The sequence below is a fragment of the Salvelinus fontinalis genome, chromosome 4 (genome assembly GCF_029448725.1).
Source record: "Salvelinus fontinalis isolate EN_2023a chromosome 4, ASM2944872v1, whole genome shotgun sequence".
In the NCBI taxonomy this organism is placed as follows: domain Eukaryota; kingdom Metazoa; phylum Chordata; class Actinopteri; order Salmoniformes; family Salmonidae; genus Salvelinus; species Salvelinus fontinalis.
The window spans coordinates 66,381,226-66,397,453 of record NC_074668.1 but is presented as its reverse complement, the minus strand read 5'-3'; the positions used below and the strand labels follow the sequence as shown (position 1 = coordinate 66,397,453).

Sequence of the window (16,228 nt, the reverse complement as noted above, 5' to 3'; positions counted from 1 at the left end):
AATTAATCGGCCATTCCGATTAATCGGTCGACCTCTATTTCATTTGTTTATTTCTGGTCTCTGTAATTGTCACATCCACATATGTTGAATGATCCAGTTACCTCTATTTCATGAGGTCTACTGACAAGTATCAAGCAGTGAATGCCAGTTGCATGTATGACCTACAATACATAAAGGATGGTATGTTTGTGTGTATGTCACTGCCTCAGTAACATTTAGTCTAGACCTAGGTTGTTAACACTGGTGTTTTGTCCAAAAGTACAGACCTATGTTTTAACATGTGATGAATACTAGTATACCTTTTTTATAGCAATTTGTCTCCATTAAATCCAGGTATTGGAAATAGAATATCCCCTTGGGTCTTATTAAGAGTTAAAGGTAGGCTATTTGGTTCTGAACACATTAAACTGAAGTATGACCAAGCAGTGATTGTTTTAGTAGTGTTATTGTTTTGCCAATGGCCATATAGCTGTATAATTATGTGGGGCTAACTAGCCATGGCTCTGGCCTAGCTGCTGTTGATAGCATGGAGTGACAGAGTACTGCTGAATGATACCCAGGATAGTCTCACATCTAAGTGTGTAAAGATGGGGCCTCATCCAAACTTAAGAGGCCTGACTCAAGACTTTCATGTAAATTATAATTCATTGATATCAATGGAAGATTTGCGCAGATCTTAACCTACTGTACATGTACACAATATATCAGTGTTGATACTTTAGTGGCTCCTGAGATTTCCTGATACCCCCATGCCCATCATGGGTTGTTGTGGGAATAGTCACTATGTGGCACGTGGTTTGCGTGGGCGCCCTGACTGCGTCAGTCTCAACTGGTGAGTCATTATCACATCCAGCCTGTGCCACTTTCATAGCATTACAGTATGTAACTGACCTGCTGCAGGCCAGGCTGACAGTAATGCCCCAGAATAGCCCCAGCCTCACACAATAGCTTTTGGTTGATATGGAGTGGAATGTCAATGACAGCATAGCGGGAATTAAACCAACTACTGGCTGTTACATGAGGTGTTGAATGACAGGTGATGCTGCATATATCCCTTTGTTTTTCAGAGCTGCTTTATACATGAAAGTTGCCTGCTTATGTGCCGAGCTACTGTAGGAGTGAAGTTTGTTTGTAGTAGGTGTGAATGTTTAAACGTGAAAACGAAGCTGGGATCTAACCGATAAACAATTTGTTTTAGTCCCCCCCCCCCCCACAAAATTCAAATCACAGTGCAGTTACCACAAAACATATTTTTGTTTTGTAGACGGTAGGCTATAAAGGCCTGGGGAAAGTTAGGAAGAGTCGAACTTTATGAATTTCTGTTATCGTTTTAATGGAAAGTGACATGTTTTCCATCCCTAGTTTGTAGATAATTCTTTATTACATTTTCCAGCCCTTTGTTCTTTTTCAATTCTTCATTTTTGTACAGTGCAATCAGCTGAAGCTTTCATGTCTTTATCCGTACTTCGAAGTATGCCGAGGGACTCAAGCATTCAGTTTGAGATTGCTGACTTTTGCTTTTTTTGTATACATATGTATATTTCTGTATCTTCAGGGCTCATCTGTCAAAATAGTAATACAAAAAAAGTGTGTGTGTATTAGGACACCCATTCCTCAGTTTCATATAGAATTTTGCTGAAACTCATTCCTCTTGATTTCCTGTAATTCAATACCAGTGGGTAAAAATATGTGTGGGGGCACAGCGCAGGAGAAACATTAGAAGCATAGCTGCTGCTGGGAGCCAGTAGCGCCAGAGTCTTGAGTGAGTGGCCTGAAACAGAAATTAACAGTTCTCCATGCCAAAGAGACTCCTGTGTTCTTGTTTCTAGTGAGGTGACCAGGAGGACTGGGGCTTTTGGAAGAGGCAGGGGGATGTCGGACACGGTCTGTCTATATTTCAGAAGGCACAGTTGCGACAAGGCTGAGGTTTGGCTGGAATGGGAGTTCTGCCCTTTAAAGCCTTGGTGCAGCTCTCAGTGACTGGGTTGAGTTCAGCTCCTTAAAGAGGCGGACCACTGGGGTTACTTCAGTCTGAGGGGCTTGTGCGTTTGGGTCGTGGCTCCACAGAAGAGCACCTGACCTCCCCTGACTGCTAGCCTTACAGAGCAGCCCTGAGAGGAATGTAGGTTGTCACCAGAGCTATTTTGGTTATGTGCAGACGCTAATGATTGTAATCACAGAGCAGAACGGGACTTGGAGAAGTTGCCTTGCCGCTGTTAGTTTTTCCTCCCCAGCAGGTCTCTTGCCATGCCATACTCACTACTGGCTCCCAGGGATTAGAGCGTTAGACGAATGGCACGTCGGCTCCGCTTGCACTTTGCGTCGAGGAGAAGCAATACGGATCCTCTATCAGAGAGCCTGAGCAGCCATGGTGAGGAGAGCGGTCTCTGTGTGTCAACCCGCAGCCCCGCAGAGAGCCTAGCACACAGCTCTGTCCACATGAAGGTGATTCCAGGGCAGCTAGCCTTGGCTTTGCCTCCCCTGTCACCGGAGTACGGTAATTTACAGCGCTACTCATCCGTATTTATACCCAAGGTGAACACCGGCACCGTCAGCAAGAAGAGTACTCTGCAGATCTCCCTGCAGCCCCATGGCAAGCTGAATGGAGAGCTGGAGAACAGCACTGAGGGCGGGGAGCCAGGGGTCGGCGAGGTGGGAGCGGGCAGTGGCTCAGATGGGGGCTCCTGTAGAAGCAGCACGGCCAGTGACGCAGGCTACTGCAGCAGCAGCAGCAGCATCTTTGAGCCAGAGCTCCCAGATCAGCGTAGGGCAGCCCAGGAGAGGAGTCTGCCCCGTAGGAAAACCAGGGTCCCCCTGAGACGCTGCTCCTCCCTGGTTATATTTCCACGGAGCCCCTGTAATACACCACCAGCCTCCCCGGTCAGCCCTGTGGCTCTACCCGCCCTGCCTCCAGTCAGAGGCTTCTACCAGACTTCTCACCAGCTCCAGTTGTCCCCCAGTGAGCCCCTGCAGGAGGACGAGACGGGTACCTCGAAAGCGTCCATCGCCACGGCAATGAACGGCCTGCGACTCTCTAAGAATAGCTTTCCGTCAGTGGAGTTCAGAGACGCCAGGCCCATGGTGCATTTTAACGTTCCGCTTCTGGATAAACCTAAAGACAAAATGGAGGAGTGTGAGAAGACTGACCGCTCTGAAAATTTAGACCGACACTCCAGTGTGCTACTGCACTTTGCACATCAGCGACTAATGTCTGGGAAGGCATCTACAAACAGAACAACAGTCAATGTTGAATGTCCTGAATCTCCAAACCAGGCCCCTCAGTCGGAGCGTGAATGTGGCCCTCGCCACATTAAGCTGTTTCACAGCACCTCGGCTTGCTTGCTCCCCTCAGCTAAACTTTCAGAGAGGAGCCAAAGTGCCGGTCGCGCAGACAATGGAAATGGACAGGAAATGCCTGAGCAAAACCATTGTCATCACGCCTTACAAAGGAGCTTTTCTCTGGAAGTCCCCTACCATAATACTGGTATTTCATGTCACGTTTCCAACCAAAAACTAGCTAACTCTCCATATGTGCACATCCATGTGTCCCACGGCTCTGGGGCAAGGGTCTCTAGCCCTGTCATTGACGTAAACACTAACCACAAAGGGGATCACATGCAAAAGAGCCCTGCAAGAAAGACCATGGTGAGTTTTTTTCCTTCACTGGGTGAGGTAGGATAGGAGCTTAGCAAGGCTGAGAATAAAGAAATTAGGCCTATGCTTTGGCAAAATGTAGTAGAACGGGTGGTCCATTTATTGGTTAACTTATGGAATTGATGTTTTCAGCTGTGTAGTGTGATAGTGTATTGGCTCGTTGTTGGTCTGTATTCGTACCGTTCACTTCTAACCTAGTGAACGGTACAAAGATAGTGAACACCACAAAGTGGGGTATTTATGTTGTACTTGTTATGTTTATGTTGTACTTGTTACGTCACCCATAAGATGGGATATCTGAAATGCTCCATTAGATTCCATTTGAAATATATTGTGCTGTTTAGTAAAGCACTAAACTTACTCTCTAAGAGAGATGGCTGAGAGTTTGTGTGTAACTTTCAGTGATGTCCATTTGATAATGCTACCGCCTTAATTTCGCAATGCTACCTCTCTTAATTTCTGATGCCGTATGTAGTCTGTACCCAACATGTTGCTCTGTTTACTCAACCTTTGGGCTCCCTGCGAGCAAGCAGAAGCTAAGTTAGTAACTGAGAAGCGGGCTACAGCTAAGTCGTGCGGTTAACAAGCCCAATGTGGACAAAATTTCAAAGGTATTCAGTTGTATAACAGTAAACCATTAACATACTTGAACCCAGCATAATGCTAAAGGAGAAAGAAAAGAAAGCCTCCCTCATGCGATACTTGTCTGCGGCGGCCTTGTGAGGGTTTGTGTACACACGTGCTTTGGTTAAGAGGGGTTCTCCGTTTTTATTATTCTATTAACGCTTTGAGTAATCAGTTTAAGTATTTACCCCTGGCTAAATTTAGTTGTGAGAAAATCAGCCCCCCCCCCCGCTATAAATAAAGCTCCTCTGAAATATTCCCCCCGACTCCAGATAGTCTGTCCCGCTGTTGCACTGGCCAGCCCTATGAATTCAAATTGAACAACGTGATACTAGAGTAGCGCTCAGTTATGCCAGCCATCCGCAGGCCTGGGGATCATGTTATGTAGGTAGTGGGTGTTTGGCGACGGAGCCTTTTACAGTAAAAGGATGGTGTGTTCCCTTCCTCGCGGGTCCCCCTGCTAGACCGTGTTTGTAAAGCATCATGTGTCAGTCCTCCCCCTCTTTATCACTCATGCTCCCTCGCTCCATCTCCCTCTTTGCATTTAGCAGCTTGTCAAGTAAGACCTGCACCAGCAATTAGCCAGAGCTGTAACCTTTTATAACAGCTGAACTCTTATATAATCTCATTTAGGACATGAGATCCCCTCCGCTCCATACCTCTTGCTTAAGTCCAGCAGGTCATAAGCATCGGTGCTCTTGTTTTTATGACTTATTTTAATCCAGTGATAGCCTCTTAGAGAAGCTCCTCTGGAAACATAATCTGAACAACAGTTGCAAGACATGTTTATTACATTTATTCCACAGGACACTTTTGTTGACATTTTTGACTGGTATATTCAACTTTAATTAGCTCCAATCGATACTGTTGCCTGGCAATGGCTTGTGCCATTTAAGGAGGGCTGACTGATGCCATGTGTTCCTGTATTTTGTCTCAAAGTAAGAGTTATCTCTGATGTAGGGAAAACTAGATACTCAAAACGCTGGTGTATGTGTAGCCTGTCAGTGGAGCGTGAAGAGAAGGAAGACAAAAGCGTGCTGCCAGAATTGTGCCAGTGTGGTTTAGCCACGCAGAGAGAGCTTTGTTGTTGGAATCAGAGGCGAGCCCTCATGGCCTCCACTGTGGCTACATCTCCTCCTCCTTTACTTTGTCCCTCTCGTTCTGTCTTTCCCACTCTCTTCTTCCCTCTGCCTCTGTGTCCCTTGCCCATTTCTCGTGAGCTGACCATATGCCTTTTGGATATTGACAAGGCTAAGCACCATCTTGATCTGAGCCCTGATACCTCACTGAGCCTGATAAGTGACCATTTCTCCTGGTCAGTTGATATACCTTAATCCCTATTTGGCTGTTTAAAGAGTAGCAGCCCAGAATCACAATCAGCTCAGTGTTGTGGCCAAACACAGATGATAAACAAGACACCAAGCACAAGAATGAAGGAAAGGAGATGAATGACCGTCTCATAATGTAAACATTGAATCTCCCTAATCATGCGATCAGTCCCCAGGTAGTGAATTTCAACAGAGTTCAAAGGTCATGCTCGTTATATGCATCCCATATATGCATCCCAAGCTGGTTAACTACAGTAATCGGACTCTACCGAAAATGAATAGCAGGTGACCGCATGTGTTGTTCCCTCTAATTTTTGCGGCACTGAGCAAATTTCAGGTCTGATGAGCAGAAACTTCAACGTTGTGAAAATTCTCTGCAACTTCCGTTGTGAACACTGAGGTTGTACCCCCTTTAATTTACTGTTTTAACAGTGACCAGGTAGGCTACTGTGACTATTTGATCATAATCTAGGGCTACCATAAAATAAACTATGGAGAAAATGCATCAGATAACATTTTAACATGGAAACAGTGGTTCTATCATTCAGCCTACAGAAGGCCTACATTCCATGAGACTTTTGAAAAAAACATGCAGGGCTTGACATTAACCTTTTTATCCACTTGTCCTTCAGATGAGGTGGTGACTGAACATTCTTTTGATGCAAGAAACCACTTTACAAAGTAAAATGTATTATTATTCCCAAACCATTATTACAGAGATTCAGACACATTATGCTACCCTCTGCCTATTGGCTGCTTATTAAAGCCTGTCTCAAAATACAACGCTGGCCCTTTAAGACATAAAAAAAGCTCTTTACCTGACTCGCTTTTCAAAGATGGCTATAAATGTTCACATTTTATGCTCTTGTAGGAAGCAATCATTCCCAAATTTCTGACTACAAATTAGCTATAACTGGGCTAATAAATCACTAACTAGCAAAGAATATGAACAAATGTACACACGTGGCTCGCTTTGATCTCATAATCGTTCATGCTGTAACAGTCCAGTTCAAAGTGAATGGCACAAATCCATATATGGCAATGGTCGATTTGCATATAGGTATACTGCAGATCTGATTGGTTATGGCGCACCGGTCTGTGTAGAGTGCAGGCCTTAGTCCTGTCAATGCAATAGAAATCCTACTCCGATGTGCTCTGCCAACAAAATCTCTTGCATAGTTAAATTTCGCATACAAATTATTTTTGTTTCGTTATGTTGCATTGAAAGTGGCTATTGCATTGATTCGATCACAATTCCCACAGTAAAGGGAAATGTTGATATTGTTAAATAATGGGGAGAACTCTAGAAAGTTGAGTGAAGTTCAATCTCACGCTTCTCTGCGCAGGCTGATATTTCTTCTGCTTGGCAGTTCTGGGGGTGCAGATTAGAGGGAACATTGACCGCATGTACATTTTTGTGTTCTTTTTTTGATGCACCAGAACATTTTTTTCTAAATTGCCTTAGATCACTATCAAGGTCATAAGGTTTACTATCAAAATTGTGTAATTTGTTCCCCCTGAACTCTTACCTTTTTTTATCTGGCCTGTGATCTAATCGAGATCTGAGGCAAAAAATACAAATGTGTATAAGACCTCTTGTCTTGATAGATTTAGCTTCAGTAGAGAGAATAAATACAAAGTGAGTAGAGCATATGGGAACTGTTTTTAAGATTAGAAAGGATTATGTGATTCGTCTTGTTTTCCATGTTGAGAGGCACACTTAATGTCCATGGATAGGTGTATGGACGTTTGAGCAGTACAGTATGCCTGGCTGACCCAGTTTTTCTGCAAGCTGTGGTTTTGGAAGCTGCTACAGGAAGGGGCTTTGTTTTGTGGCAGAGTGGCTGCAGAGCAGTTGCATCCAGACCAGAGGACCCCACATGCAGACCCAGCTTTGTCCCTCTCTGAGGTGGTTTGTTGGCAGGCAGACTCTCTCCATGGAGCAGAAAATTGTCCTCTTCTCCTGCACAGACCATTAACTAACTCCTTGCAGTTGAAACACTTGGCCAAGGCATCCTTTCCCTTACATTACCATCACAACTGAGGCTTAAAAACAGAGGCTAATTGCAAAGCATTCTTTAACTTATAATTATTTTTTATACATACAGGTAAGTGGATGTTTTATCTGATAAACCTCATCAAAACAAATCACTCTGGCCTTTCTCTACCCTATAATGGGAAAGGTCTGTTCAGTAGGAGCTGCACTTATTCAGAATTCTACACAGCTTTTTCATTGTTTTCTATTTTCATTATTGAACTTTTCTTTTTTTAAAGGACATTCTTTATGACAAGATAATATATCCACCACACCGGGGCTCCAGAGACCGAGAGAGAGAATTCCTCTACTTTGTGGTTTGACCTTAATTTTCAACATTTGATGTGTTTTCCTGAGAGAACCAGGGCATGGAAGAGGAAGATTATGAGTAATATAGTCTAGTACTTTCACATTTTGGATGGACTGTTTACTGCTCTGTTTGTGTAGAGGCCTTCCGTACATTTGTTTTTGAAAACCAGTTCAGACATTGAGTCAGACAAGGAATATACATTTAGAAACACTATACCTTTTGAAGTGGACTAAATGTTTTAGTTTAGTTTATTAATCTGACCATAAAAAAAAAACAAGCACACATAAAACCTGAAAAAGCCATGCACAGTATGGCAGTGAAATAATAAAACAAAAACAAAAAAGAACAACAATCTATCTCATCATTCCAGTTACATCATAAATGTTATTCATATGGGCTAAGAAGACATCAAACATATTTTTACTTTATTTTTAAAGCTGCCCAGAGAGGATGTTGTTTTTATGGGCAGAGACAACTCATTCCATTCTGAGGCTCCAGTATACAAGAAAGTACCTTTCCCAGCATTACTCCTGAACCTGTATAAGCACACATCAGCAACACCTGATCTGGTGCTGTGATTGTGTACATCCCTAACACGAGGAAAGTAATCACTTAGATATCTGGGCGCAGGACCATAAATACTCCTGTAAACCAAACCTAGTCTAATCTGGGACACCCTAGCCTCAACAGGCAGCCAGTTTAGTTCCTGAAAGCAGCTCCTGTCTATGTGAGTACGTGGTCTCACCTTCAATACTACCCTGATCAGCTTATTCTGGGCTATCTGGAGCTTCCCCTTCATAAGTTTAGATAAGCCCCCAAACCAGGAAGTACTAGCATAGTCAAAATGGCATTGAATGAGGGCAGTAGCTAGCACTTTCATGGAGTCCTTATCAAGCAGCTTGGACTTTCTAGCCAAAAACTTAGTCCTGGTGTTAACCTTCCCTAGCACTTTATTGGCCATGCTCACACCTCCCAAGCTTCCATCAAGGATACATCCCAAGTAGCTAACAGGGGGTGAGGTGCTGACTACTAAAACCTCTAACTCCACTCTGATTTCAGACGACCTACACAATTTAGGTCTGGATCCAAAAATAATTGCTTCAGTTTTCCCCAAGTGCAGAGAGAGCTTATTATCTCCAAGCCATTTGTTAATGTTAGAAAGCTCTGTGCTAAGAATGGTCTCCAACATAGTTTTACTTTTGTGAGACACAAGAAGTGTAGAGTCATCCGCATAAAGAAAAAGACTGCAAAAACAAGCATCTTTCATATCATTAATATACAATAAAAACAGCAGAGGCCCAAGCACGCTCCACTGCGGAACGCCACAAATCATTGGTTTTGCCTGAGACAGTGAACCATTAACCTCTACTACTTGCTCCCTTCCTGATAAATAGGACTTTACCCAGCCTAGAGGGAAACTGCTTAACCCCAGTGCCTCCAGTTTGGAGATTAGGAGACAGTGGTTAACTGTATCAAAGGCCTTCTGTAGGTCAAGCAGTACCATTCCACACAGATTTCCCCCATCAAGCTCTTTCCTGATGAAGTCAGTCAAGTAAAGTAGACATGAATCAGTAGAGTATGTTTTTCCAAAAACTGACTGAAAATCATACATTAGACCCTGTTTGTTGACATATTCATACATTTGCTCATGTACAACTCTCTCCAGGATCTTTGATGTTACGGAAGATAGATGCAGGCCTATAATTCCCAGGGTCAGATTTTATCCCCTTCTTATATAGAGGTATAACTTTAGCTTGTTTCATGTCCCTGGGAAAGGTACCTTGTTCATATGAGAGATTAACGATATGCGTAGTACAAGGGCCAATTTGCTCAGCAGAGACCTTGCAGGAATATTATCCAGGCCTGTGGCTTTGGAGCATTTAAGCTTTGCCAGCATACTGACTATTTTGGCTGTTTCTACCTTTGCAAAAGAAAAAGAGTTAGGCTGAACCCCTAACTCTACATAATACTTCTTGACTTGGTTGCTTCCATACAAACCAGAACTGGTGGGCAGCTTGCTAACCAGCTTGCTGCAACAGAAGTAAAAAAAATAAATAGTTGAATTCATTGTCAACCTTTGCTTTTTCATATACCATCTCCCACTTGATGTTCAGTCCAATACTGTTTTAGTTTGTTTTTGGTAGTACTAATACAGCCTAGTTCCTTAAATGATTTCCAAAGCTTTTTAGGGTAATTTTTGTTCTCAATTATTTTCTCAGCAAAGTAACCCCTCTTAGCTTTATCCATCCTGCTCTGTGCTTCATTTCTGTGACGTTTATATAGGACAAAATCATGCTGCTCTTGAGAGTTCTTACATTTTTTGAAGTCCTTATTCCTTGCTTGGATAGATTCTAGAATTGCATGATTAAACCAAGGCCTAGATCTCTGCTTTACCCTGACCCGTCTAATGGGAGCCATCACATTCACCACATCAAGGAATCTACATTTTAAAGACTTCCCAGGCACTGTCTATCCCTACACTATCTTGCATAGGTGACCAGTCAATTTTACCCACTTCCTCCCTAAACTTTTCAACACAGTATTTTGAGTCCTCTGATTCTAACGGTTTTGTGACACTTAAATATATCCATAAAAATCCCACTTGTGCAAAATGTAATAAAATGATCACTGAGGTCATATACTATTACTCTACTCTGCGATATTTTAGATTTATCAGACACCAATATTAAGTCAATCGTACTTTGCTCTGTTTCACATATCCCGGTGGGATCTTTTATCATTTGGGTCAGAGCAAGTAATCTATAAAAGTGCATAAATACATTGTGGGTTGGGCTATTCTTTTTGCAGACATCAGTATTGAAATCCCCTAACAAAATTATTTCCTTCAACAGGAGGAAATATGAACTTTGTTTCATCTCCTCAGTTATAATTGTTTTATCCTTTATGTATACCATTAAATGCTGAGAAATTTTAATGACTGGTCAATTGGAGTGTATTTGAACCTAGCTCGGTAATAGCAATAACAAACGTTCATGTTTTATATTTTTGATTGAAGAAATCCGAGCTCATACTTGACAGTTTGAAAATTACCCATTTTAAAATCCAGACTTATTTCACCAGATGGAAACCGTTTTTAAAAATTGTGTTATTCCAACAACAAAACCTTGAAGTTGGCCTTCTTTTGCCTGCCTTTTTGTCTGGTGGCTTTTTGAATACAATCACAATGCCGAATATCCAATATTTGGAAATAGAAATAATGAGGATGACTTCGTAAAGATTTGCAAACTTGAGAAAATAACATTATCATTGCGATGACCTAGTCAGAAATACACGATATGTACACACCTTCAAATGACTGGATTCGGCTATTTCAGCCACAGCCATTACTGACAGGTGTATAAAATCGGGCACACGGCCATGCAATCTCCACAGACAAACATTGGAAGTATATGGCCTTACTGAAGAGCTCAGTGACTTTCAACGTGGCACCGTCATAGGATGCCACCTTTCCAACAAGTCAGGACATCAAGTTTCTGCCCTGCTAGAGCTGCCCCAGTCAATTGTAAGTGCTGTTATTGTGAAGTGGAAACATCTAGGAGCAACAATGGCTCAGCCGCGAAGTGGTAGGCCACACAAGCTCATAGAACGTGAATGCTGAAGCGCATTGCGCGGAAAAATTGTCTGTCCTCTGTTGCAACACTCACTACCGAGTTCCAAACTGCCTTTGGAAGCAACGTCAGCACAAGAACTGTTCGTCGAGAGCTTCATGAAATGGGTTTCCATGGCCGAGCAGCCGGAGACAAGCCTAAGATCACCATGAGCAATGCCAAGTGTCGACTGAAATAGTGTCAAGCTCACCGCCATTGAACTCTGGAGCAGTGGAAATGCGTTCTCTGGTGTGATGAATCACACTTCACTGTCTGGCAGTCCGACGGATTTGGGGGATGCCAGGAGAACGCTACCTGCCCGTATGCATAGTCCTAGCTGTAAAGTTTGGTGGAGGAGGAATAATGTTCTGGAGCTGTTTTTTATGGTTCGGCCTAGGCCCCTTAGTTCCAGTGAAGGGAGATCTTAACCCTACAGCATACAATAACGTTCTAGATTATTCTGTACTTCCAACTTTGTGGCAACAGTTTGGAGAAGGCCCTTTCCTGTTTCAGCATGACAATGCCCCCATGCACAAAGCAAAGTCCATACACAAATTGTTTGTCGATCAGTGTGGAAGAACTTGACTGGCATGCACAGAGCCCTGACCTCAATCCCATCGAACACCTTTGGGATGAATTGGAACGCCGACTTTGAGCCAGGCTTAATTTCCCAACATCAGTGCCCGACCTCACTAATGCTCTTGTTTTATTTAAAAATATATATAAAAATCACCTTTAACCATGTAGGCCAGTTGAGAACAAGTTCTCATTTACAACTGCGAGTTGGCCAAGATAAAGAAAAGCAGTGCGACAAAAACAACAGTTACACATAAACATACGTACAGTCAATAACACAATAGAAAAATCTATGTCCGGTGTGTGCAAATGTAGAAGAGTAGGGAGGTAAGGCAATAAATAGGCCATAGAGGTGAAATAATTACAATTTAGCATTAACACTGGAGTGAAATATGTGCAGATGATGATGTGCAAGTAGAGATACTGGGGTGCAAAAGAGCAAGAGGATAAATAACAATATGGGGTTGAGGTAGTTGGGTGTGCTATTTACAGATTGGTGTGTACAGGTACGGTGATCGGTAAGCTGCACTGACAGCTGATGTTTAAAGTTAGAGAGGGGGTTCCAGTCATTGGCAGCAGAGACCTGGAAGGAAAGGCGGCCAAAGGAAGTGTTGGCTTTGGGGATGATCAGTGTAATATTCCTGCTGGAGTGTGTGCTACGGGTGGGTGTTGCTATGGTGACCAGTGAGCTGAGATAAGGCGGGTCTTACCCTAGCAAATACTTATAGATGACCTGGAGCCAGTGGGTTTGGCGACGAATATGTAGTGAGGTCAAGCCAACGAGAGCATACAGGTCGCAGTGGTGGAGAGCATACAGGTCGCAGTGGTGGGTAGTATATGGGGCTTTGGTGGCAAAATGGATGGAACTGTGATAGACTACATCCAGTTTGCTGAGTAGTGTTGGAGGCTGTTTTGTAAATGACATTGCCAAAGTCAAGGATCGGTAGGATAGTCAGTTTTACAAGGGTATGTTATGCAGCATGAGTGAAGGAGACTTTGTTTGTCGTTGTCCACATATTCTAAGTCAGAACCGTCCAGAGTAGTGATGCTAGTCGGACGTGCGGGTTCGGGCAACAATCGGTTGAAGAGCATGAACTTAGTTTTGCTAGCATTTTTGGAGGCCACGGATGGAGTGTTGTATGGCATTGAAGCTTGTTTGGAGGTTTGTTAACAGTGTCCAAGGAAGGGCCAGATGTATACAGAATGGTGTCTTTTGCTTAGAGGTGGATCAGAGAATCGCCAGCAGAAAGAGCAACATCATTGATGTATACAGAGAAGAGAGTCGGCCCAAGAATTGAACCCTGTGGCACCCCCATAGAGACTGCCAGAGATCCGGACAACAGGCCCTCCGATTTCACACTGAACTCTGTCTGAGAAGTAGTTGGTGAACCAGGCGAGGCAGTCATTTGAGAAGCCAAGGTTATTGAGTCTGCCGATAAGAATGCGGTGATTGACAGAGTCGAAAGCCTTGGCCAGGTCGATGAATACGGCTGCACAGTACTGTCTTTCATGGATGGCGGTTATGATATAATTTTCGACCTTTAGCGTGGCTGAAGTGCGTGGGCAAGTTGCTGCAGTGGGTACTGAGCTGTTGGCCGGAGTAGGGGTAGCCAGGTGGAAAGCATGGCCAGCTGTAGAAAAATGCTTATTGAAATGATTGATTATGTAGCTTTATCGGTGGTGACAGAGTTTCCTAGCCTCAGTGCCGTGGGCAGCTAGGAGGAGGTGCTTTTATCCTCCATGGACTTTAGTGTCCCAAAACTTTTGGGAATTAGTACTACAGGATGCAAATTTCTGTTTGAAAAGCTAGCCTTAGCCTTCCTAACTGACTGAGTATATTGGTTCCTGACTTCCCTGAAAAGTTACATATCGCTGGGGCTATTCGATGTTAATGCAGGACACCACAGGATGTTTTTGTGCTAATCAAGGGCAGTTAAGTCTGGGGTGAACCAAGGGCTATATCTGTTCTTAGTTCTACATTTTTTTGAATGGGGCATGCTTATTTAATATGGCGAGGAAAGCACTTAAAGAGCAACCAGGCATCCTCTACTTACGGGATGAGGTCAATATCCTTCCAGGATACCCGGGCCAGGTCGATTAGAAAGGCCTGCTCGTAGAAGTGTTTTAGGGAGCGTTTGACAGTGATGAGGGGTGGTTGTTTGACCGCGGACCCATCACGCACGCAGGAAATGCATGCGTCCCATGGTTACGGATTTAGGGTTGTACCTGGTAGGTTCCATAATAATTTGTGTGAGATTGAGGGCATCTAGCTTATATTGTAGGACGGCTGGGGTGTTAAGCATATCCCAGTTTAGGTCACCTAACAGTACGAACTCTGAAGATGGATGGGGGCAATCAATTCATATATGGAGGCTTCTGATGTTAACATGCATGAAATCAAGGCTTTTCCGGTTACAGAAGTCAACAAATGAGAGTGTCTGGGGAATGGGAGTGGTGCTGGGGGCTGCAGAGCCTGGGTTAACCTCTACATCACCAGAGGAAGAGAGGAGGAGTAGGATAAGGGTATGGCTAAAGGCTATAAGAACTGGTTGTCTAGTGCGTTCGGAACAGAGAGTAAAGGGAGCTGATTTCTGAGTGCGGAAGAATAGATTAAAGGTATAATGTACAGACAAGGGTATGGTAGGATGTGAGTGCAGTGGAGGTAAACTAAAGGCATTGACTGACGAAGAGACAGGTTTTGTCTCTAGAGGCACCAGTTAAACCAGGTTAGGTCACCACATGTGTGGGAGGTGGAACAAAAGGGCTATCTAAGGCATTTTCGGCAGGGCTAGGGGCTCTACAGTGAAATCAGACAATTACTAACCAAAACCGCAATAGACGAGGCATATTGACATTAGGGAGAGGCATGTGTAGCCGAGTGATCATAGGGTCCAATGAGTAGCACTCGATGAGTCATGGAGCCAAGTCCGTAGTCGCTGCTACGCTAGGCAAGCAGGAGACACGGCGATTCAGACAGCCAGCGGGCAGGAGCTAACAGATGGGCATCCGGCGACGTCGCAACGGAAGAGCCTGTTGAAACCACCTCGGACAGTTACGACAGACCAGAGCCTTTAACTCAGTGTGGATGTTGCCTGTAATCCATGGCTTCTGGTTGGGGTATGTACTAGAGGTCGACCAATTAATCGGAATGGCCGATTTAGTGCCGATTTCAAGTTTTCATACCTATCGGTAATTGGTGTTTTTGGACACCGATTTGGCGATTTAATTTTTTTTTTTTATATATATATATTTTTTTTACACCTTTTATTTAACTAGGCAAGTCGGTTAAGAACACTTTCTTATTTTCAATGACGGCCTAGGAACGGTGGGTTAACTGCCTTGTTCAGGGGCAGAACGACAGATTTTTACCTTGTCAGCTCGGAGATTCATTTTTGCAATCTTCCGGTTACTAGTCCAACGCTCTAACCACCTGCCTTACATTGCACTCCACGAGGAGCCTGCGTGGCAGGCTGACTACCTGTTACGCGAGGGCAGCAAGAAGCCAAGGTAAGTTGCTAACTTGCAAAAAACAATCAATCTTAACATAATCACTAGTTAACTACACATGGTTGATGATATTACTAGTTTATCTAGCGTGTCCTGCGTTGCATATAATCGATGCGCCTACTTCGACAAACGGTGATGATTTAACAAGCGCATTTGCGGAAAAAAGCACTGTCGTTGCACCAATGTACCTAACCATAAACATCAATGCCTTTCTTTAAAACCAATACACAAGTATATATTTTTAAATCTGCATATTTAGTTAATATTGCCTGCTAACTTTAATTTCTTATAATTAGGAAAATTGTGTCACTTCTCTTGCGTTCCGTGCAAGCAGTCAGGGTTTATGCAGCAGTTTGGGCCGCCTGGCTCATTGCGAACTGTGTGAAGTCCATTTATTCCTAACAAAGGCCATAATTAATTTGACAGAATTCTACATAATTATGACACAACATTGAAGGTTGTACAATGTAACAGCAATATTTAGACTTATGGATGCCACCTGTTAGATAAAATACGGAACTGTTCCGTATTTCACTGAAAGAATAAACTTTTTGTTTTCGAGATGATAGTTTCTGGATTCGACCAT

At 43.4% G+C, this 16,228-nt stretch overlaps 1 protein-coding gene across 4 annotated transcripts in view; it reads left to right on the top strand.

The window, feature by feature from the left end:
* Positions 1–16,228, top strand: part of LOC129854244 (E3 ubiquitin-protein ligase NEDD4-like) — a 54,923-nt gene that overhangs the window by 16,913 nt on the left and 21,782 nt on the right. The window contains exon 6 of one of the 4 annotated variants that reach the window (XM_055921055.1): positions 2,536–3,645. The exons of 2 other annotated variants lie outside the window; for them this stretch is intronic. In XM_055921055.1, coding sequence (XP_055777030.1) covers positions 2,536–3,645 — 1,110 coding nt within the window. Of the gene's footprint in view, positions 1–1,253; positions 3,646–16,228 lie in introns of those variants that run through there. One more of the 4 variants, XM_055921053.1, reaches the window with a different exon arrangement.